This window comes from Callorhinchus milii, unplaced genomic scaffold (genome assembly GCF_018977255.1).
Source record: "Callorhinchus milii isolate IMCB2004 unplaced genomic scaffold, IMCB_Cmil_1.0 Scaffold4, whole genome shotgun sequence".
Classification (NCBI taxonomy): Eukaryota; Metazoa; Chordata; class Chondrichthyes; order Chimaeriformes; family Callorhinchidae; genus Callorhinchus; species Callorhinchus milii.
In genome coordinates, this window is record NW_024704745.1 from 9,431,878 (window position 1) to 9,457,120 (window position 25,243).

At 40.8% G+C, this 25,243-nt stretch overlaps 2 protein-coding genes across 4 annotated transcripts in view; one reads left to right on the forward strand and one right to left on the reverse strand.

The window, feature by feature from the left end:
• Positions 1-7,607, forward strand: part of tfg (trafficking from ER to golgi regulator) — a 55,018-nt gene extending 47,411 nt beyond the window's left edge. Inside the window, exons 7-8 of one of the 3 annotated variants that reach the window (XM_042333813.1) lie at positions 58-126; positions 6,728-7,607. In XM_042333813.1, the coding sequence (XP_042189747.1) occupies positions 58-126; positions 6,728-7,107 (449 nt within the window). In that variant the 3' untranslated portion in view covers positions 7,108-7,607. 3 annotated transcript variants of the gene reach the window in all.
• A 5,495-nt stretch (positions 7,608-13,102) lies between these two features.
• The window catches only part of LOC103180190 (target of Nesh-SH3), a 148,572-nt gene continuing 136,431 nt past the window's right edge, over positions 13,103-25,243 (reverse strand). Inside the window, exons 37-40 of the mRNA XM_042334033.1 lie at positions 22,917-22,946; positions 21,419-21,577; positions 18,237-18,359; positions 13,103-15,630 (exon numbers count right to left, since the gene is read on the reverse strand). Of these exons, the coding sequence (XP_042189967.1) occupies positions 15,515-15,630; positions 18,237-18,359; positions 21,419-21,577; positions 22,917-22,946 (428 nt within the window). The 3' untranslated portion in view covers positions 13,103-15,514. The remainder of the gene's footprint in view (positions 15,631-18,236; positions 18,360-21,418; positions 21,578-22,916; positions 22,947-25,243) is intronic.

The following is a 25,243-nucleotide window of genomic DNA, read 5'->3' on the forward strand; positions in this document are numbered from 1 at the left end:
TAACGAATGTTTCTGATGCTGACATGTGATTTCAATGGCTCACTTTCTGTTGAACAGGTCAAATGTATCATCAGTACCAGCAGCAGGGATATGCGCCTCAGCCGCAGTATGGAATACAGTACTCAGGTGAGGAGACAGCAATAAAGAGAGGAAGTCGTCAGGATTGCTGCAGCACTGCCCTTCAGCTTGAAAGCATCCGTAATTTAATTCCTCCCTTTCTTCCTTCTCTGGAAGAGATTTATAGTTTTTTTTTGTTTGTTTTTTACGCTTCCACGGGTGCAGACACCCTCCTCCAGTGCTTCATCCAACTGGCCGTTATTCACGAGTTGTGGCGGGCTAGCTGAAGCACACGGGTGCTGGGAAGTGGATAAAGGGCCAAGCCTAATATCGTGTCCTCCCCTGATGTCACACTCGCCCCTTCCAGCGGGGAGCTCTGGATGGTGATCAGGAAAGGGTAGGATTGAAACCTGCTACCTAAGTACCATATGGGCGAAGGTTGAACATAGAACCTTCTGTTGAACCCCATATAAGTATTCCCCTTTTCCGCCCAGATTAGATCACATGGATCCTTCCAAATTCAAGACCATTTGGGTTTCAAGGAATTTTATTTGGGACTCTGCCCAGCCATTACTGATGTTAGTGTGGGTCAGATGTGAGTTACATTGCTACATAGAAAGCAAAAGCAACAACAAACTTGCATTTATATAGAGCCCTTTACGCAAGGTTGCGTGCCGGAGCCAGTGGAAGAGTCTGACCCCGAGCCAGGGGGAAAGGGAGCGGGTAGATGACTGTAGGCACGATCAAAAAGGAAGGTCTTTAGGTGGGATTTGAAAGTGTGGAGGGGGCAAAGGCAGAGGGATTGGGGGAGAGAATTCCAGAGTTTCGGGGCGTAGTGGCTGAAGGTACGGCCACCGATGGTGGAGGGGACGAGAGATGAACAGGAGGCCGGAGGCAGCCGAGCAGATGCAGTGGGTGGGGGGTAAGCAAATCGGATCGGTAGGGATGTGCGAGGCCATGAAGGGATTTGAAAATGAATGAGAGGATCTGGAAATTGATCTGTTTGTTTTTTGGGTAAAAAAGCAAGCAGCCAACATTAAAACACTGTACCATCACTTCCCAATGATTTTTGGAGAGTTATATATAATTACAAATTGACAAAAGATTAATAACTATTGGCAGAAAGTTGAAAGGATACGGTTGAAATAGTAGTTGCTCGGCAAATAGGAATAGCTCATAAATTGACTTGCAGAAGAGGGAGAACTAGGAAAAATTAATTACAATTTACATGTGTATGGTGCCTTCCATGGTGGGAGAATGTCTCTAAGCACTTTACAGAGACTGAAGGGATCCCTAGCTGAGAGGTTGCTGATGTTGCGGAGACTAAAGTAAGTGGACTTGATCAGAGCCTGCATGAACAGGTTGAAGGAAAGTTGAGGGTCAAACAAAATGCTGATGTTCCACACAGGCTCCGTGATTTGGAGGGAGCAACTGAGGAGATCTAAGCAGTCAGATGGTCAGAGTATTATTTTGAGGATGAAAGTTAAAATAGCATTTTTAGTCTTATTGGGGTTAAAGTAGTGAACCATTTGATATTTGCACATTGAATGGACCCAGTGTGCTTTGCAGCACACTGCCCCAGACTTTTGAATGTTTAGTCTAATAAAAGCTGATGTACTGCTATGGCAGTGGCCTTACCAATTAAAACGAGGAGGTTTATAAATTGTACATCTGGATCTATTCAATGCCTTAAATATCAAATGGCTACTAAATTGGCCCCATTTTCTCATCTTCTCCTGGATTGGGTTTCCCACACTTTTCATCACCCTGGGGAGGTAAGCAATACTGCCAGGTATCCACTAATGCCATTTTAATACCCTTTAATTAGGATTAAGTCTTATTTAGACATCTACAAAACATGCTTCCATCTTCTGTGAATTCTAGCCTAAGAATTGAATGGAACAGATTTACTTAAGTTTGGTCATTTTTTGTTTAATCGATAATTCAATGATGTAATCGCCATCTTGGTAACAATCCTGTTGTGTTCAATTTTTAGTTCATAGTTAGCTATAAAAATCAATCTATAAATGTTGTTTCATGGGCAATTTTTTGCTTTAAGACTTGCATTATTGGATTCAACTTGTTTTTTTAATTTGCTGTCCCATTTATTCACTCAAGAAAAATATAATACCCCAGGGAATTTAATCAGTACTGGTAAGGCAATGCCAGTTCTTCGACTTCAGTGAAAGAAATGCTTTGAACCTAGCAGCCACAAGTGAGAAATAGTTTATTCTGTGGCAGGTTACGTGACTGCTTGTAGAAACCTGAGCGAGTGTTGACATTACATAACAACTGATCAACTGTTTAAATGTAGTTTCACGCACTGAAATTTATCCCATGGGTTGAGAAATTACTGCCAGTAATAACGTATCGCACTAGAATTCAGTATTTCATAAATGTTTAACCACTTGTTAATCTTTCACAATGTCTTATTGAATCGTGTGAAAATTTATTGCTACAGTAATACCTGACCTTGAGTATCATCAGAACAATACAAGCTCATTTGATTACTGGCAACATTTTATTTCAATTTATTATCATCATGGATTTTACCCAACACTTAATCTCTTGAGTGAGAGTGAAGTTTGACCTGCTAAGTGAAGAAAGCAAAAGTTCTTGAAATGTCATTTTGCAAATAAATTCCAGTAAACAACAACAAAATTGCATTTGTACATTGACCAAACTTAATTCAACTCTGGCCCTCTGTATTCCAGAGAGCCATTTCTTTTGAGACAATTGCACAAGTATAATTGCGTTTCATAGAGCATTTGATCATCACTTCCCTCCCCCTCATTTAAGACATGTCTCAAAACATACAACAACAAACCACATTTGTAAATCGCCTTTCATGTCAGGAAGACATCCCAAGACGCTGAACGGTCAGGGATCCACACCCAAGCTGATGGTTGGGATCAAGAAGGGTGGAGAAGGTAGGAGCAGGAGGGTGATCAAAGGCACGGTCGAAGAGGAGGGTCTTGAGATGGGTCTTGAAGGAGGCCGGTGAGGCGAAGGGATGCAGTTTCAGAGGGTGGGGGCAGAGAGGCCTGAAGGCCCACCCACCCACCAATGGTGGGGCAGGCAAGGCAGAAGACGTGAAGCCCGCTGAGCGGAGGGTGCGAACCAGTTGATAGCTGGTGCGGGAGAGGACAAGGGCTGTAGAGTTCTGGATGATCTGCAGCCTGTGGAGAGAGGAGTTGTGGGGCTGACAAGCAGGGAATTTGTGTAGTCGAGCCTAGATATAATGAACACGTGTATGAGGGGCTCAGAGGCCTGCGGTGAGAAACAGTGGCGGAGACGGGCAATATTATGGAGGTGGAGCGTGTCAAGGCATGGATGGGGGGTGAAAGACAGTTGAGAGTTGAACAGAACGCTGAGGTTCCCTATTGGCTCAGTGAGGTGTAGAATGCATCCATGAAGAGCGATCCTGTCAGTGCCCGTGGTATGGAGGCTCTGGTGGGAGCCAAGCAGGAGGGCCTAGGTTTTGTTGACATTCAACTGGAGGAAGTTTGCTCTCATCCAGGACTTGATGTTCGACAGACAGTCTGTGAGGACAGCAATAGTCCTGGAGTTGAGGGGGGAGGCAGAGAGGTAGAGTTGGGTCTCATCTGCATACGTGTGGAAGTCGACCCCATGTCTACGGATACCTTTTTGACTGCTCTTTCAGTCATTTTTCTCTTCCCCCTACCAGGTGCCCGTCAGCTTTGTCTTGCACATTCAGACATCCTCTTTACATGAAAGGCGTTATATGAATGTATCATATCAATGCCTGTACTTACACCTTTCAATTGTATTCTGAACCAGATAAATCTTACTTGTTTTTTCAAAGGATTTATTTAACTGCTTTTGATGAGTATTTCATAGTCTGGTGTATCTGCTTTAAAGTGGAGTTAATGTGTATTTTGTAGGTGAATGCATCAGGAAATTTGCTCACAGCAATGTCTTACAAACAGCCATTAAGTGAAAGAAAGATTTTATCTGGGGGATGGTTGACCATGAACCCGGGAGAAACTTCTTTCTCTTTTTGAATAGTGTAATGGGATCTTTAACATCCACTTGAACAGTCAAGCACGGTTTTAATGTCTCATCCAAAAGATGGCACCTCCAACAATGCAACATTCCCCTAGTACTGTATTGGAGTGTCAGCCTAGACTATGAATTCAAAGTATTGATGTGCGGCTTGAACCCACAGGCAGGTGAAAGTGTCACTAACTGAGCCAGGCTTACACTCCTAGAGGAGTGGTGGATTAGTGCAAATTTTGTGCATCAAACCCTACTTCAGACTTGTTTTTGTTTAATTCTGTAATACTAGTTCAGTTACAAAGCCTGTGTATAACTACATCAAAGACATAGATTATAACAATAATCTTTGCATTCGATATAACACTTTCATGTCGGGAGGACTTCCCAAAGTACTTCATAAAGTGTAAAGTGTAGTGATTGTGTGTTTTGTGAGCGAATCTGGCAGCCCAATTGCACACATCAATGTCCCATAAACAGCCATGAAATGAATAACCAATCTTATTTGGGGGATTGTTAGCCCATACATCTGGAGGAACTCCACTCTCTTTTGGTCACTCAATCCACGACTGTTTGTGGGACACTGCTGTGTGCAATTAGCTGCACGTTTCACCCACAAAATATGCAGTCAATTCACTTTGCAGTATATTCTGTGAAGTGCTTTGAGACACCTTGAAGACATGATTAAGGCGCTATATCAAATGTAAGTATTATTATTATCCTTAAGGAGGAGTAGTCCTTGTGGTTCAGCAAGTTTGGACAGAAATGCAACCTGACTGAATGCCTTGCTTATTAAAGAAATAGCAAGATAAACTAGGTAAACATATTTGTGAAATCTGTTCAGATAACCAGAAGTTACACTTGGGCTGTACCTGGAATATTGCTGTGGAGCCCTGCAGCTCAGTAGTTTCATTCAGAACTCTGCAGCTCGTGTACTGTCCCGCACCAGGCTTCGGGACCACATCACTCCCACCCTCGCTCGCCTCCACTGGCTCCCCATCCCCCAGAGGATTGATTTCAAGATCCTCATCCTCACCTACAAGGCCATTCACGGCCTTGCTCCCTCCTACCTCTCCAACCTACTATCCCCCTACCTACCTGCCCGTACCCTCCGTTCCTCTGGCTCTGGTCTGCTCCACGTCCCCCGCCCCAACCGCCCTACCATCGGTGGTCGGGCCTTCAGCCTCTCAGCCCCCAGGCTCTGGAACTCCATCCCCCAGTGCCTTCGCCTTGCTTCCTCCCTTTCCTCCTTCAAGGCCGGTCTCAAAACCTTTCTCTTTGACCGTGCCTTCAGCTCCCCTCTCGACTCTCTTCCCCCTCCTCACTCCCTCCCTTCCCTCCCCTCACCCGGACCATTTCCCCCCTCCTCTCTCCCTCCTTTCCCTCCCCTCACCATTTCCCCCCTGCTCGGGTCATGACCCAACTGTGCAGCGCCTTGGGACGTCCTCCTGACGTGAAAGGCGCTTTATAAATGGAATCTTGTTGTTGTTGTTGTTGTTGTAGTTAGAGCACTCGCCTCACAAGCAAGAGACCTGGGTTCTATTCCCGGCAGGTCGAAATGTTGGGCAAGTTTCCTTACTCCACATGCCTCTGTTTACCTAGCAGTAAGTAGGAACCCGGTTGTTAGTCAGTTGGCGGATCCCTTTTCCGGGGATAATAATCCCTCAAAAAAACAATAATATTTCGGTCACTCAATCCACGACTGTTTGAGCTACACTGTTGTGCACAATTGGCTGCTGCGTTTTGCCCACAAATATAGTCAATTTACTTTAGAGTATATTCTGTGAAGCGCTTTTGAGACATCTAGAAGACATGAAAAGCGCTATATCAAATGCAAATATTATTATTACAGCGACAGAAGGAGACCAACCAGGCCTTGAGGCAATTCAGACCTGGCGATAATGTGTTCGAGTGATGAAGTGTGTCTAGATAACCTGCGATTCTTGAAACCTTCAGAATACAACTCAGGGTGACCCTTATATTGTGGAAATACATAGGACAGAAAAAGTTAATCCAGAACAAGGCAGCAGAACATGTCACAAATTAAGATTTGCGAATTTAAGACGTACACAGAGGGCAATCAATAGTTGGAACAGTGTGATTAAGACCAGGACACTAGATATATTTAAGAAATGAGTTAATGCTGCAGGGTGAAGTCTATCTTCATCCAAATCTCTTTCGTGATCTGAACTCGTTTTGAGCTATTAGTAAAACTAGGTTGTGACCCTGCTGTGCTGGAGTATGGGAGCACTAGTTTGAGTTTAATCCCTGCACTGGTTAGTTTATGGACATGAGATTGACGTGTCTAGCTAGTGTTGCGCATCTTTCTGGAGGCTCCTCAATGTTGAATCTTTTCGCTTTTTGCTCAAGTACACCAGATGGGCTCAGTTGCAGTCACTCCACATGAATATGCTGACTGCAATAGACAAATGTGGAATCATGTTTTGTGTTTAAATTCAAAAGCTGAATTCCAACGAGTCAGCTACAAGAAACTGAATCCCTGAACTGCTAAAGGTCTTGCAATAACACCTCACTGTTTTGGGGTTCAACATTTCAGCACTTAACATAAATATGTAAATAAGTCGGGCTGTATTCTGTGTGTAATTGATTATTCCTTTGTTTCACAACACTAACGCACATTCATCTTTTTCAGGTTACAACCAACAAACAGCCCCTCAACCGCAGGCTCAACAGTTCCAAGCCTACAACCAGCAGGCTTCACAGGCACCTGCTCCTGGGTTTACTAACCAGCCCCAGCAAATGCCATCGCAGCCCACTCAGCAGTACCAAGCCAGCTCCTACCCCCCACAGAATTATACAACACCGGCCACTCAGCCTGCTAACTACACCATGCCATCCGCTGCCCAGCCGGGCATGGCTCCAAATCAGCCAGGGGCCTACCAACCCAGGCCGGGTTTCACACCTTCCTCGGGCAGCAATGTGACGCCACCCCCTTCTGGGGCCAATCCATATGCACGCAATCGTCCACCTTTCGCTCAGGGCTACACCCAGCCTGGGCCAGGCTATCGGTAAGGAGTGCTGGTGTTAGGGAAGCTGGAAGCCCATCCACCCACTACTGCTAGGTAATGAATTCCATCCATTCGCACAGAGTCCAAGAACCTCTTTTTGATCTGTACACAATTTATAATCTAAAGCAGAACAAACCCTCCTTCTATTAGCTTCTGAATGATGGATTTTGTTTGCTGGGGGAAAGAGACCAAATAGATTTGTTTTCTCTTTATTTTCTGCTTTCAAATTTATCGGCATCATAGCGTATAAAACCCGGTCATTGGAAACACTACCTAAATATGTGTCAAGTGATTCTGAAGTTGTAGTCTGCCTTGGCAGAAGAGCAAGAAATTTAACAATAGTTTGCAAATAGACAACTGACGTGACTCATTTTTACTGTTAAATGCATAACTGAAATGTATTGATGAAATCCCTATTGAATTGAGATTAGAGGTTAATATGTACAAAATAGTAACATTTTCCTGGAAAGCTAATAAAGATGTTGAACCCTATATTGGATTTTATTTCATCTTCAGTATGTTTCTTTGGATTAAATATGGAAATGTGTAAATTGCATTCAATTATTTATTCATTTTCACACACACATTAAAATTTCTTCCAGCCAAATGGTGAAAATTACATAATCTTTCCTACCCCTTGCCCTCCTGACTCTTGGCCGTTTTCTAAGTATATCCTTTTTTCTTCTTAACCTAATTACATAGCTTTTAGTAATTCTGGAACAGCTGTTTGTTTTTATTGGAGTGATAAGTTGCTTTGGTCTTTCTATCTTTTTGGTGTATTTCTATTGTTATTGTATCTCTTTGTAGTATTTTCATTGTAGTTTTCATCAATGGCAGCTTCAGCCATTGTTTTTTCACCAGGGTTTCCGAACCTACTGGTGTTTCACCTTGATTTCATTGTCACTTCTTCATAGGAGACCACAATAATGGATAGATTCAGTACAAACTTACTTAAGTATAGTATCAAGCTGACTGCAACCTCAGTTTCTGGCCCAGGAAATCTCGCATGTCTATTGGATTATCAGCTGGCGAGATGTTTGCTGATGTTTCTGTACCATCACCATATGGTTGACAGACAACTAACATGGGAATTCTTGCAGTGCATTCTGGTTTCCGATGTCACCAGATGTCTTGGAGTGATAGATCCATGGGAGCAAGAAGCTTTGTATACAATATATACTCTGCACATTGGATCGCATTCCACCCAGATTCATTGTCAAGCCTATTTTCATGTACAATGTCTGGTTTGACCACTGAGGTTCAGCCTAAATAATTCCAGTGCATTTCAGATGATGTGGAGAAACTTATTTTAAGGGATATCCATTTAGGGGGCACAGATTGAACCTCACTGTCACTGCTAAGACTGGTGCAGGCAACTACCACAATCTCATTAGCTGGCTCTATGTTTTTCCCAACAAGTTGAAAGGTTATTCGTTTCACACTCTTAATGGATCTCACACTAGATAATAGTGAAGCTGTTTTCTAACCTGCAACAATTCTCAAATAGTTTCATTCTCACTAAGGAAAAGGAATAATATCTTACCAATGACATGAAATTAATTATTTTTCAAGCTTTAGAGTGAAAGGCAATGGAACTAGACTAAAATGAGGCATTTCCTAAACAAAAAAATCAATTGGGAAAAGCAATAGCGACAACTCATTGACAAAGCAGAGCAGTAGACTTAAAAAAAAATCACATAAATTGAAAAGGTGATATTCCACCATCAAGCAATAGTAAGAGTGGAATCAAATAATAATAATAATAATCCTTGCATTTGATATAGCAATTAAGGGCAGAATTAGACCCCAAACAGCAAGAACTAATGTAAATTTACATAAAGGACAGAAGAGGGGAGTGGAAATCAAGGTACCAGGGAAAAAAGAAAAAAAAATGGAGAAAGAATGAAAAAATAAGGGAAGTGAATATTTTGTGAGAGAGCAAGCTGAGGAAAAGAAAAAAAACAAAATGATGGAAAGGTGAAGTGCAAAGTAACCTGAAAATAATTTAAATGGTTGATGGTTCTGCACTGATACAGGATAGATGGGTGTACCTTGAATCCCATTTAATTTCCAGGGCAATGAAAGTTGTTCGTGAGCCAGGCAGTACTCCCTCCAAGGCATTACTGATGACACACCAGCTAGACTGGATCATCAGTGGGAGTTGAGAGGGGCAGAGCAGCTGCTGGGAATAGAGATTCATTCCATTTAGTTCCTGTTGACCCTGCAAACCAAAGCCATGTTGGGTAGAGTGGACCCAGCTGAACAAGAGCAGGAAGCTTTCCACAGAGTGCTCCCAATAGCAAGGTATGTAGTTTTAGCTCTTACATTAAATTCCAGCACTATCCCAACACAAACTCTGGTCCCAAGCCTCTTGCCAACATGCACCTGATAGTCTCCATAATTAGACACTGAGTGGAAGACGAGTGAATGGTATTACATAATGCCCAGTATAACTTAACCAACACTACAGTGTTCCAGACCATCCCTGTTCAACAGTAACTAATGCGGAAAGAATTTTCACTTGTCAAAATCACACAGAATAATGGAAATGGGTATTTTTTAAAGGAGGATGGATTTGTGCATCTATTGTATACGTGTGTTAGAGTAAGTGTAAATATACATGCAAGCCTCAACCCATTGAGAGACTGAGCAGTGTTATCTGAGTGTTAAACTATTGGCTACAAAGCTACATAGTGATATGTTGAATATGTAACCTCTGGTGAATGATGGACATTTTCTGAAATAAACATGGCTGTTACTAATGTGTTTAAGACTCCATCTGATAGTTCATTAGGACAGGGTTACTGTTTCTACATGGGAGGGAAATTTAACTGAAGAGCAGCAGCTTCTACTCTTGTTATGGGAAACATGGTTTGATTTGGGGTGAAGCAGGACTGGTTCTGATTGCAGTTTGGGAGGAGGTTTTAATTGCTTTTTCATGGGAATTTCAACAGCGGAAACGTTTTTTCTGAAGATGTCGACAGCTTTATCAGAAATGCGAGGTATGGACAAGAAGTAATTGTGGAATCCTGTATCCTATTGGTTAGAGCGCTCGCTTCACAAGCGAGAGGATCTGGGTTTGATTCCTGGACAGGGCAAAGCTTTAGGCTAATTTCTTTACTCCACACCCCTCTGTTTACCTAGCAATAAGTAGATTGCGATTGGCGGATCCCTTTCCGAGGGTAATAATCCCTTTTCTTAAAAAAAATGTGGTCACTCAATCCACTACTGTTTGTGGAGCACTGCTGTGCGTAATTGGCTGCTGTGTTTTGCCCACAAAATACACAGTCATGTCACTTTGCAATATATTCTGTGAAGAGCTTTGAGATGGCTCGACAAGGTGATAAGACGCTCTATCAAATGCAAGGATTATTTTAAATATATTCAAGTCAGGTGATAGGCAAATGATTGGGTCATCTTTCCTCCTCTGTGTTGTTTGCAGTCAGAAATTGTGCAGTTATAATTGTTTCTAGGACGTGGCATAAAAATGACGTGTGTATGCCCTCTCCATATGTTTTTTTTTGCTGGTGTGTTTTTCTTGCCTTGAATCTTATTGAAGCGTGATGGCTTCATTGCAGTTCATGTTGCCATCTTGGACCTTCATCAATTGTAATAATATTTAATGCCATCTGGTAAAGATCCAAGGCGGACTTCTGTGCTGTCCTGAAGTAATCACATTTTAATAACATTTGAGGATGAGAGAAAAAAAATGGAATCATTAAATCCTTGGTGTATTGATAAATTTACTTATTCCAAATGATATGTAATATATGTTTAATTATACACAATATATTTAAATAAAAAATGATACTTTGTAATATACTTTGGTTCCACTGTGCACGATATTAAAAAGAAAGAAATCTTGAGTTGGACAATTTGCAGTCATTTATCTCAGCTTGGTGACTCCTTTCTGGAAGTATACATTATTCTTGATGCACAAAAAAGATAAGTTATTATTATTCAAATCGAAAGTGGCATTAATTTTGTGTTACTAATCCACTGCTTTAAAAAAAGTTTTATTGATTTAGGACTTTTTATTGAATTTAGGAAAAATTAGCTTTGGAAAACTTTTTGCAGGATAATATTGTAACAGAAGTTTCCTTTTTACAATTCAGTAAACAGTTCAGTAGCCAGCATTGGTTAATGAATTGTATCATATGAATTAGTGTTAAAAATCCTCATATATCAGCAGGCTGCGTCTCATTCTGATACCCAGATCCGGTATTTAGTGCTCACGGGTCTATTCCTGCTAGAAATCTGGCAGTAATGCACGTGAAGGATAATATGAGTCAGTGATTACTATCACAGATGATAATTTATTTTGAATTTCATTTCTTCCTCCTTTGGAAGATAGTTGTCCTCAAATGTAATCAGGGGAGACACCGTGATCATGGTCCCAATGTCAGCATGCCGGAGAAGCTATCCGGTCACCTGATTTGCTCGGGTGCTCGTGAGTACATGGTGCAGTGACAAGTTTTGGTCTCATTTGGTTAATGGCGGGTGAGCAGGACTAACGCCAATAAAAATGAAAATAAATTTTAAAAAAAGTAATTTTTTATTAAAGAGGATTTTGTTTGGCAAATCATTGTCACCTTTATTTTTAGTATCTAGTTTCAGTAAATAGACCTTCAGCCTGACACTTTCCTTTCACTTTTCTTCCCTTTATATTTTACAATAACTCGCTCTTAATCCCAGTATGTTTCTCCTGGGTATCAATTAACGACTATGTCTCTTCCACACACAGATACACCCACATACTGAAATATTTTAACAGATGATAGATAGTGCCATAAATAGAGGTGAAAAGAATGAAATAATAATACACGAAGAACAGTTTGTTTTCAGTAACACAAGAAACCATGGAATCGAGCTTCTCCAATGGTTTGCTGAGTTTATTCAGTGAGGAGATGAACTATGCATTACAGGAGATCCCAGAGGTCTGAAATACTATCTTAGTCTAAGCCTGTAAAACCAACTTATCTTAATAACTAAGGTAACACAGAATTGTGGAAGAATCCTAAATGCAGTCTTTAATTTGGAAACCAGTTTTCTACAGTTCTTAAAAAGAATGAGTTTCAAATTAAGACAACATTTAAGAATTTTCTACAATTCTGGGTCATCTTAAATGTTACAATTAAATGACCCTGGTGGAATTTGGATCTATGTGTTGCATTCGCTGAATGAGGGTAAGAGGAGGGTGACTAAAATTGGCCTGAACATCCCGATTAAGGAAAGAAAAATTAGCTATATTTTTCTGACATCTACTGGATATACAGGTGTGTGGAAATCTGATGAGGACAGCATGTGGTTTGGCTGTAACACCATTTGACAAATATCCTGTCAACAATCAGTCTGGCTGTTGTTTGTACTGTTGCCTCTGAGTCAAGGGTTGGGATCAAGACCCACATTGGAATTTAAGCTCATATAGTCTAAGATGACACTCCAGTGTAATGTTTGGGGTGCATTGCATTGTTGGAGGTGCTGTTCTTTAGATGAGATGTTTAAGGTCCCGTCTGCCTGTTCAAGTGGATGTTAATGATCTCATGACACGATTTGAAAAAGGAGGGAGATTCTCAACAATCCCCAAATAAAAAAAAATTGGTCATTCATTCACTTCATGGTTATTTATGCAATATTTCTGCTTCCAAACTGGCTGCCATGTTTGCCCACAAGACACACAGTCAGTGCACTTTGCAGCAAATCCTGTGAAGTGCTGCGGGATGTCCTGATGTGAAAAGTGCCCCTTCATTTTGAGGCTGAAGAACCCTTCCCTATCTAGCTGTTCCCCTCAACAAAACATCCCTTGAATACAGGGGAAGCAGGACTCCTCTCTATACTGCCTCCGAGGCCTGGGCAGTCCCCTTATGTTGTGGTAACCAGAGCTGTACTCCCAAGTACAGCCTGAGTAGAGTATTGGATGGCTTGACATATGGTGAGTTTTTTTGACTGAATTCAACTGATGGACTGTGCGTTTTGAAAACCACCAATGAAATGGTAAATAAAGGTATCAGATTAACTTTTATTTTTTTAGTTATGTTGTTTTCATTCTCAGAGTATGACAGCATGGATAACTGCTTGCAGACAGCCTTGCAAAATTTATCAAAAACTCTGCTTAACTAAAGCTACAGACAATCTAAATATTAACCGCTGCCATGGTTTCAGAACTAAAATCATATCATTAGCAATGTCACATGGAAGAACAAAGTTATACATATTAGTATGTATTCCTTAACCTATAATATCCACTTGTGGCAAGAATATGAGGCGTTAACCTCCACAAATACTGAATAAAGCGTAAGATCAGCAAAGCTGCACGTCTATAGGAGAGTGCGTGTGAATATTCGGCTGCTGCAATCTCTTATGCAGATACAGAATTGTGTCTGGTAACTCTGCATTACACTCTGGGTGCTTGTGGATCATTGACAGTTCAGCATCTTGAAATAGATCAGCCATTATACATGGTAGCTCAGTATTTGGCTCTAATTACTTGGCATAGAGCCAAATACATGGAGACTATGGTAACTAAGTGTTTCTGTGTGTGGATGCTTAACAGTCGCCCAACTATTCCATCTTGTGTTGAGCTTTTCTGTGTGGGTCTGGGCAAATGTTTGGTAACTGATCATTCGGGCATGAACGGTACTTTGGAAACTTCTCATCTCTATACCGATTGTAGACAGATGTGTGGTAGCTAAGAGTTATTTGGTCGTGTTATCATGTGGTCATATATAATGTTTTTTGGGGGGCCAGATGTCTCTTATCTTGGTACATGAAACTATTTATTAGCTGTTTAGCAGACACCAAACATTTCTGTAGTTGTGTGTTTGAGGCACTGCCAGTTGACCAGATATGTGCATATCTTCTGGCCGAGTGTTTAGTTGTGAGAGGGGTTTTGAAAATAAAGGCCCTAAATTTCCACCCAGGCTTGGTGGTTTCAAATTGCAAGAAAATTAAAAGATTGTGCAAAATTGTAGAATATTCTTTGGTGTAGTCTTAATTTGGAAGATGGTTTTCCGCCACGAAGTAGCTTTCAAATAAAGACAGAACATACGGATTTTCCCTCAAATATGTGGAATCTTAAACATTAAGACATAACTCTCTTTCAGACTAAGACCTGGGTGAAATTTCAGGATTTGAGTGTCTGTACTGACTCTACACGGCCAAGCAAAGACACATGGCAGCTGAATGTGTATCTATGTGGAATGTGTGCAGTTGTTCATCAGCTGACCAGCTCTATGTTGTACGTGTGCAGTAGTTAGATGTTTGTGAGAATGTCTGTAAGTGTTTGGCCTGGTATATTTACCATAATCTGAATATCTGCATGCAATAACCAAAAATAAATCAGCAGATTTAAACTTTTTGATGGGTGCACCTGCGTAGTGAGTGTGGGTGTAAATAGAGTCTTGGCTGTAACTAACAGATCTTATGCGACACTTTTGATGCATTCAATACTAAATAAAATATGAATGAATTGCATTACAGGCAGAAATAACAGTCCCCTCTCTTCACAGGCACCTTTCTTCCTGCATTAATGTCCTGGATTAATACACTCGTTGCATTGTTCAGTATCTTTACAGGTGAAATGAGTCCATTTCAACTTCCTGGAGGAGCTTTATTGGCTGCCTGCTCCAAAGGGTACCTATTGAGAGACGCCCTTCAATACTGCTAAAAGCTCACTTGTTACAGTAAATATAAATTTTAAACAAAACTTTCATATTTTGTGAATAGACGTTACAATTTATGTTCTGTGTTTTTAAATACATTCCTGATAAATAACTTTTAAACATTTATATTCAGTACCGAGGGTGTAGGGAGCCAGCTTCCCAATATAATCGGCTGCTTTTTAAAAACTTTTTAGGATGTTTGTTTAGATAAATAAAACAAACTGTATCGGACCTTTTTTTAAAACCAAGGACATGCCTAAAGACAGAAGACATCTTTCAGGATATAAAATCCTGGGCAGTGCTATCATTTATTTACAGCACACTGTATCAATAGTGAGTGTTTCTCTTTTCCTTTACTCGTCGGATGTTTTATCTTTCTAATGGCCGTTACTCCTTTCAACCAAATGACAAAAAGGCCAAGAAATAAATTGTGAGAGCTGGTCAAAACATTGGTAATTACTTGCTAATATTAGCATTTACTGCCCAGATTGGTAGTCACATTGTTTTAAATCGGTATCCCACTTTGGGTCTAGAATAGTTACAATTATGTGCCTTAAAATGGTACAATTCACGCTGCACCATATTATGTAAAGATTTCTATAAGGCTTCTTTTTTAAAAGAGAAAAACATTCTGCACTTTACATGGTGTATTTGAATCTTACATTGAATATAAGGAACAATATCAATATAATATAGTAATTCAGTCCCTTTGCTTCTTCCTGTAGCCTTCCAATATGGTGCTTGTCAGCTTCACCACTTCCCTGGTATAGCTATACCACACTCGTACCAGTGGACATAAGATATATGGGTGTGTCCACCTATTGTGCCAAACATAACAGGTTCCTGGCGAAGACTTCGGTAAAAGCCTAAAAGGTAAAAGACAAATGCGTTGTTTTTAAAAAAAAAAAATTACTTTGTTAACGCTGCTAAATGATATCAAACATTGAAACATCACGTCTTCGAGACATCTTAATGCGCTTCAGAGAATAAACTTTACAGTAAATTGACTGCATATGTTGTGGGCAAATTGCGGCAGCCAATTGCACACAGCAGTGTCCCACAAACAATTGTGGATTGAGTGACCGAATTATTATTTGTTTTGAAGGGATTATTACCCTCAGAAAGCCAACGACTAACAACTGGATTCCTACTTACTGCTAGGTAAACAGAGGCATGTGGAGTAAGGAAACCTGCCTAAGGTTCGCCCTGGCCGAACATCGAACCAGGGTCTTCTCCATTGCAAGGCGATTGCTCTAACCACTATGCTACAGGACTCCATGTAAAAGAGGGGTTTATGTGGTCAGTTCAGTATCAAGATTAGCACAGCAGCTACACAATCTATTTTGGGAATGAGTCTATTAGAGGTTACTATTGGTAAGAATCACACTCTATTCAGCTATATGCAGGAAAGAGTTGACTAAATTTTTTTTATTGTGCATAAAGTTTTGGAAACCTGACATTGCATTTAGAAAAAAAAACAATCATAATATGTTAAATGGAAAGAGATTTAAGAGAAGTTATCATCCTTGCATATGTAAACATAGAACATTGCTGATCAGGCTGCAAATGATCCAGGTCTGAGAAAGAAATGTGAACAAGTTTCAGAGTGGGAACCTGATACTAGCTATACAGAATGTTATGTCAGCTGCCAAAATAGAAAATGGTAGCTCTGAGGATCATTTTTATAATAGATCTAGTTTAGAGGATAGACAGTAGGGGAGTGCATAATAACCACAGCAACTTGTATTTATATAGCATCTTCCACACAGGGCAGTCTCTTGAAGCGCAATTGGGCAAGTTTCCTTACTCCACACTCCTCTGTTTACCTAACAGTAAGTAGGAACCCAGTTGTTAGTCGATGGGCGGATCGCTTTTCCAGGGTTAATAATTCCTTTAAAAAAAATTGGTCACTTAATCCACGACTGTTTGTGGGACACTGCTGTGAGCAATTGACTGCTGGGTTTCGCCCACAAAATATACAGTCAATTCACTTTACAGAATATTCTGTGAAGCACTTCGAAACTTCTCGAAGACATGATACGGCACTATATCAAATGCAACGATTATTATTATATCTGTCAAGTTTCCAGTTTTAGCTGGAGATTGCAGGCTTCAAATCTCTTTTAATCTCCAGATCTCATAACCAAATATCCACCTCTCTTCTGACAGAATGGGAAGGGGGGGGGGGTGGGCAGAGAATAAAAAAGTTACTTCCGAATTAACATCTGATAAACAGTGATATCTGTGAATATCATTCAGACCGCTGCCAAGGTTGGAAAGCTCCCAGAAACAGGAAGAAACTTTCACAAAACAGCACTATTTTAATTGAAAAATCAGTGCATATCAAACACTGTGCAAAAATAACAGATGTGAGGAAGTCAGTGAAAGTGATGTGAATCACCCCAGGTGTGCAGGATATAATTTCAACCTCTCTGTGAGATTATTGTCTTGTACTCAGTGGCTAGGTGCGCAAAATGTAGGACTAAAATGAATTCTCTGAAGCCTTTCTTCCTCAATCCTTAATGAAAAACACAATATACAACCACCACTTCCATACTGTCGTTGATGTTTTATGAGTACCAGGTTGCTGCAGGGGCTGTGTACTCAGATACAAGTGATGTCCAGAGCATGGCTCTGCATCTCATACTATCTGGAATCGGGTAAACATAGTGATTGCACATTCCTTTCCAGATGAAGGGAATTTCCATGTGTAGATGGCACACATTCGTAATCTGGTTTGCAAACTCGCAAGCATGGTGATGGGTTTCCACATGTGTCAGCCACCCGGCTGACCACGAATAAACCTTCCAAACTGAATGAAAAACAACTACTTTCTCATAGATTTTACAAGCGGATTATTCCTTGTGAGTCTTTCAGACATGGGACAGAAAGAGGCTTTACCAATGATCTAACAAACAACTCCAACAGATAATGAGGAGAAAACTGTAATGTAATTAATTAACATCTAATATCACTCTAAAAGACGACTGCAATCCACTAGCCTTGAGGCCACCTTGAAGCACAGATGGCTTCTGGAATCAACTGCTGATAAAGGTACTGAAAGCAGAAAGGTCCATGTCCAGCATATCCAGGAATCAATTGGTGTGTTAATTATCACCACCACCAAAAAAATACATGTGTATAGTGCCTTTCACATCGGGAGGATGTCCCAAGGCGCTGGACAGTCAGGGATTTGGACCCGAGCAGAGGGTTGGGATGAGAAAGGGTAGGGGTAGGAGGGTGACTGAAGGTGCGATTGAAGAGGAGGGTCTTGAGATGTGCTTTGAAGGAGGCAGCAAAACAAAGGGACTGTGGGATGGAGTTCCAATGGGTGAGGGCAGAGAAGCAGCGTTTTGAACTCATGTCTTAATTAGCACTTGGTTTTAATAATTCATCACACATCGTAATTTGCAATTCTGATTCCAGTATCTGTTATTTATATGGGTGTGGGGGAATCTGGTATTTAATTCACCTGGTCTAACTGGTAGCTGTGCAGACAGGAGATGATGTCCTGTTCTGCCATCCAGGAAGGAATCGACAAACTGACAGTGATCCTCCCCGTGTCCTGATAAATCTCCTATGTTGTAGAATACCCCTGCATGAAAACAAAAGCCGTAGTTCAGTATTATGGCTTTAATAAAATCCTTACCTGACTTCATCGGTTACATATGTTTAATCCACAATTGATACATTATAGACTGAAGAACGGCTGCAGATTACCAGCCCATTAATGAGGTAATGAGGTCGGAGAGGTAGGGTGGAGCAAGACTGTGGAGGGCTTTGAAGGTAAGAACGTGGGTTTTATACTCGATTCTCTGAGGAATGGAGAGCCATGAGCCAGTGTAGCCGGGTAAGAACAGGAGCCAGTGAAGCCGGGCAAGATTGTGAGTGATTGGTTCCTGGCACCTGGTGCGGGAGAGAGCACAAGCTGCAGAGTTCTGAATAGCCTGCAGCTTGTGGAGGGAAGAGTTGGGAAGTTTAGTGAGCAGGCAGTTGGCATAGTCAAGCCGGGACTTAATGAAACATAGGAATTAGGAGCAGGAATAGGCCATTCGGCCCCTCGTCCCTGAACCACCATTCAATAAGATCATGGCTGATCTTCTAAGCTAACTCCATCTGCCCGCCTTATCCCCTTATACCTTAATCCCCCTATCCTTTAGAAACACCTCTACACTTGTCTACACTTTGTTAGTTACATATGCATGAGGGATACAATGAAAGTAGTGATTATTTATTTTATTTTTATTTAGCCAACAATGTACTATTGTTTGCAAAAACCTTATTGAGTTCAGTAGCCTTTTAAGAAAGAGGATAGTTTGATACATACCTGAGATGATATTTTTGTTTTGCAACTTTTATATATTGTATTTAGTCATAAAAACAAATCTGTACTTTTCACCAATGACGTTTGCTGAAATGTTGTGGCCTTGACATGTACTCTGAACCATATGTAAGTAAGTATTTTTGCCCCCGTGAATTCTGTCTAAGTTTTTCAAACTACCTCGTACTATTCAGAGTTATAGGGTGGGAGATGGCTGAAGCTGGTATGATGCATGACCAGGGTGAAGGAGACATTGTGAGTGTTTCGCCCACAGAATATACAGGCAATGCACTTTACAGTACAATATATTCTGTGAAGCGCTTTGAGATGTCTCACATGCCAGGCTATGATTGGATATGCTGCTTCCCATTTGTTGTAGGTTTCCAAGTAAGATGTGGCTACTTTCCCCCCACCCGCCCCCTACCCAACTGACATTAACTCTTCCAACGTTTGTTTCCTGGGAATTTTGACCCTGGAATAATTCTAATAATCCTTGCATATGATAAAGCATCTTATCACGTTGTTGAGACGTCTCAAAGCGCTTTGTAGGATGTACTGTAATACACAATGTGACTGTATTTTGTAGTCAAATAGGTTTCACACCATCAGAATTGGAAGCTATAATTCAACTTATTATTCAGTTTGCAAATGTAGAAGGGTTGCACTTGCTTAAATGGTCTTGATAAACCTCTCGACAGATAAGACTTGAAGTGATCCATAATGTTTCTTCCCTGCTTCAAACATCTCTGGCAGTTGTGTCCAGATGAGTGTCATCTTTATCAGCTGATACAGTTTGACTCCATTGGTTGGAAACTCTAAAGGTTGCGTTGAATAAGTAGAGTTGTGGATTGGTACCTTAACCAGTTTTAGCTGGGTCTATGCCAAAATCATATGCTCAAGATACTCCAAGCTCTAAAAGAAAATACTTTTTGGGGTTTGACCTTAAGCCCAGAATCACAAAGCTTATCCAATACCTGTCTCAGCCATTCTAAATGTTTCTTAATCCAGGAGGAATAGACGATGATATAACTTAAATAAATAAGGCCTGCAGTGCAGTAAATGTCTGGCTACTGAAATATCACAAACCCTGTATTGTTGTAACGCCATTTTCTTTGGTTTATCTCCAGGAATTACTGTGTATGTATCAATAGCCATTAATAAGATCTTGAACTGAGAAGATACATTACCAACTGCATTAGTCAATACAAAGGAGAGCGTAGGAAACATTCACCATATACACATCAAAGAGAACCACAGGCTATCCTGTTTTTCCCAACAAGGAGAAACCTCAGACGACTTGCTGAGAACTTCTCCCTTTTGAACAGATACCAACTGAAACAAATTGACAAGCAGCAGTGTTATTGATTATTTCAAACAGATTTACTATCTGAAAACTCCAAAACCTTTCATCAGGGCTATTAAAGTTAAGCTTCCAATTAAAATGGGCTGGCACTAGCGAGGGCTAAGCCGGAAGCCTCAGGCAGGCCACACAATAAAAAAGCTATTGCTTTGGTTGAGGAGAGTGTGGTTTGGCCCTCATCAGCAGATAAACACTGGAACATAAGTAACGCTTAAAAGAAATAATGATGCCCGACATGGGGGGGGCGATTTGGGGCCTGAAATTTACAAAAGAAAAATCATCTACCTCACATTTCAAAAAAAAAAGGTAGGTGTTAGGACCTTGAAAAGAAAGACCAGATACTTGCAGAGGTATGCTGCCACCCTGGGCAGATAGTTTACATCAGCATTAAATAAGGAACACTGCAAATTATACTCCCAACAGTGCAAATTATACTCCAACAGTGGACAGTCAAGCATGTGTACCCGAGCTGGGGGTTGGGATCAAGAGGGGTGGAGGGCAAGAAGTTTGGGGGTAGGAGGGTGACCAAGGTGTGGTCAAAGAGGAAGGTCCTGAGGCAGGCTTTGAAGGAGGCAAGGGAGGGAGGGTGAATCTTAGGGACTGTGGGATGGAGTTCCAAAGGGTGGGGGCAGAAACCCTGGAGGCCCAACTGCCAATGGTGGGACGGGCAGAGCAGGGAGAGGTGGAGCAGGCCAGAGACAACATGTTTCAGCACCTGGAGTCACAAATGGGTCACCTCACCATCTGAGTAAAATAAAATATAAAATAAATCACATTAAAATGTTTGCAATGCCGTCCATGATGGAACAGAATGTCGAAATTGAGTCTGATCCAGAAAGTTCTTAAGATATTAGTGAGGCCTCCTTCCCCCTCACCCACTTTAAACCATTCGCAGTGCGGGATCAGGACGGGTGGAGAGCAAGAAGTTTGGGGGTAGGAGGGTGACCAAGGCGTTTTGAGATTTGGATCTTACCTGAGAGCTTATCACTGAGGTAAATCTTGTACCTCAGCGAGTTGCACAGTATGATCCCAACAAATTTGCGGTACCAGGTTCGTTTGACATATTGTTTGCCCTGGCACTCTGAGAAGGAATCAAACTTAAAACGGTATGGAGACCAGATGGCAGCTTTCCCTGTAAAATAATGAGACAAATTTAAGAAAAAAATCTTCCAAGTTTTCAACAATAAATCTTTTAATCAGCTGTTGTCCTCAACTTATTTGGAGGATGACCTTTATAGTTCACTTGCTATGTTCTATGTGTGGCTGAAATAATATGTGGGAGGTATCTGGACTAGGGGCTTCGGTTGTAATGGTACCTCCTGGTGTCTTTTAATAATGAATAGACAATTTCTAATATTTCCCTATTCTCACCTGCTATCGACAACGACCCTTTCATTTGAAAAGGTAACCCTTGGTCGTTCACTATATGGCTGCTTGTGGGACGTTGCTGTGTGCAAATTGACTGTTGCATTCGCCATTACCTTTTTTTAAAGTAAATCCTGTAAAGCGCTTTGAGACATCCTCCCAAAGTGGATCATTTATTATTTCGATAACGGGTGTCACTGTTAACGCTATATCGGCTGCTAGTGATTAGAAAGCAACAAATAGAAATTCTACCTACTTTTTCCTCTCAATGACATTTCTCTTTCCCACCCACGCCACACTACAAAGTCTTGTTATACTACATCTGGTGACCAGCTGAGAACTGACACATCTCACTCAGCTGAGGTGAGTTATATTCAAATAGTAAGTAGACTTGTGGCCTTTCTGGGATCTTTAATGTTCACCTGAACAAAGAGATGGGACTTTGTTTAATGTCTCTTCAGAAGGAATGACAGCACAGCACTCCCCTAGCATTGTACTGGAGAGCAACCTGGACTATGAGTTCAAAATCTTGATCTGGGGCTTGAATCCACAACCTTCTGACTCAGAGCTACAAATTAAGCCAGGCTGACACCCTAAGGTGAGGTGGATATCTTAATATGCTATTAATATTAAATAAACTGTAATGTAAGTATAATAGCAAGTACAATTAAAATATAGAATAGCACCTGAAAAATTGCTTTTACAAAAAGAATCTAAAAACTGAACTAATGTTCATAGCAATGAACATACTTATCAATAAATATAATCAGATTTGTAAAGAACTGAACGATTAACTTTCTGAATTGGCTGAGTTAGTTTACAGCCGAGTACAATGGGCATGAGTGACTGTTTCAACATAACCTCTCACTGTATCAAATGTATTGTATAAATAATGCTGGATTAGAAGAAATGTAATATACATCACATAGCTTTTCTGTGGGACTCCAAGGCATTAAGGCTCACCACATTACATTAAACTGAGACCGCATACAAGGTATATTTCATTGATATGTTTGGCTCCACTGTTCAGCTGAACCCAGCTTTGGCAGGTTTTAATATGAATAATATTCATCTCCCGTCGGTCTGTCAGAGCCTGCGGTACTCACCTGGTACATACTCGCTTACTCTGGGGTCAGCTAAAAGGGGGACAAGAAAATAAGAAACAAATATTAGAAAATTGGCAATTATAAATAGAGAGAGACTTTATATTAATAGGTCTGTGTGTTTTGAGATATAGTCATCAGTTCATCTGAATGAGAGCACACACCCATTGTCACGTTGGGGCACACTGAGAAGAAAGACAATGTGGAGGGTCTCCTTTGTTTTTTTTGTTGGTCAGCCGAGTCTAACACAAATGCGGAAACCCATCACCATCCTTAAACCAGACTAAAGTTCTATGTACGCCACCTTCTCATGGGAACGAATCTCTGTATCCAGGACATGGCCTCACCCCAATATTCTTCAAATTCAATCCTATAGCATATTTAATGGCCACCAGAACATGAATCTGTACCTTTGATTTATTTATCATTTAACCCAGTCTCCACTGTGGTTTGAGGAAGCGTTTGCTAGTTAACCCTTTGGGTCGTTCAAGCAAAATACACATTGACAAACAGGGCAGTGGTAAGTTTATGCTACCATTGAGAGCTACGGGTGGGGGGAGTGGGGCGGAAATGTGATGTTTCAAGGATCCGTTGTGAAAAGTTGCATTTTTTTTAACCCCAATGTAACTACATCTGACTGCATCTCTTGACAAGGTGATTTTAAATTTATGTTATCTGTGTTAAAAATGCTGAAACCCTACACCAATACAGCAAAAAAGTTTGTCTCTGAAAAACAGAAGGCTACCAAACTTACACTAGTAACTCTCACTAGCTCCCAATCACTCTTTTGGCTTTCAATACACAATACACAAAAGTCCTGCACTGGGAAGATCGATGAACAAAAGAGCAATTGGGAGTTATTGTTATCTATGCAATGAGTAATTGCATAGATAACAATAACTCCCATTGTGCTGCTCTTTTCAGCAGTCAATACTGTTTTGAAACACCACACATAAGCACATATAAAAAATGGACAAATGACAAAAACAGAAGTCGTTTGGGAACACTCAGCAGGTCAGGCAGCATCTATGGAGAAAGGAAAGTGAGTCAACGTTTCAGGTCCACGATCCTTCGTCAGACCCTTTGTGGACCCGAAATGTTGACTCACTTTCCTTTCTCCGTAGATGCTGCCTGACCTGCTGAGTGTTCCCAGCGACTTCTGTTTTTTGTTTTCAGATTTCCAGCATCTGCAGTATTGTGTTTTTTTTTGTGTGGATAATGACATTGGATTTACCAGAAACAATGCAATAGAGCAAATCTGTAAAGTAATTTAATATTGTGTGCAGCTTTGGTGTACAGTATTAAGCAGTATGGAGAAGACAGGGAAATAGGATTAAAAATCTAGGATGATGTAATAAACTGGAGGAACAGGCTCGATGGGCAGAATGGTGTCATCATGTCCCTATTTTCCCCTGTTTTCAAATTAACATACAATGGGAAAAATGGAAGCATGGTATTCTGGAAGGATGTTACTAAATGGGCTAAAAATTCTCGTAACCTTTAAGTCCAAAATTCTCTTAAACTAAGACTCGTGGAGTCCTGTAGCTCAGTGGTTAGAGCACTCGCTTTGCAAGCAAGAGACCTGAGTTCAATTCCAGGCAGGGCGAAACCTTGGGCAAGTTTCCTTATTCCACACGCCTAATAATAATCCCTCCAAAACAAAACAATAATAAATCGGTCATTTTCAATCTACGACTGTTTGTGGGACATTGCTGTGCGCAATTGGCTGCTGCGTTCACCCACAAATATACAGTCAATTCACTTTACAGTGTGTTCTGTGAAGCGCTTTGGGACGTCCTCCCGACGTGAAAAGCGCTATATCAAATGCAAGGATTATTATTATTATTAAGACTGCGAGAAATTTGAAGCCTCTGATTACTATTAAGACTAAAAAATGCCTCTGCCAGTAAATGCTAGTTCTCATTGGATGATTCTTCTTCTAATCATGCAGGCAGTGTTTGGTCTTGCTTTACACCAATTGTTAAAAAATATTGATCTTTTCCGTTACGTGGAAATAGCGCTGTGAGGACCTAACAAAAAGAGAGCGTTACATTCAAGGATCATAATTCTTCGGACCCTTTATCCAGATCAAGGCAAGATATTATAGCAGTGAGTGAAATCTCAGCTATGCTCTGACATTTGCTAATCAGAGCAGTGAAATGCAGATGTAAACATTGGAAAGCAGGCACAGGAGGAGTTGGTTTTATTTTGACTAGTGCTCCGTTATTTAATTAGTAACTTCTCATAAAATTCCACTGCTGGTAAACATTTGGAAAGAAGTGTCCTGCAGTGGAACATATTAATTGAGGAAGGAAAAAATAACAGCACTG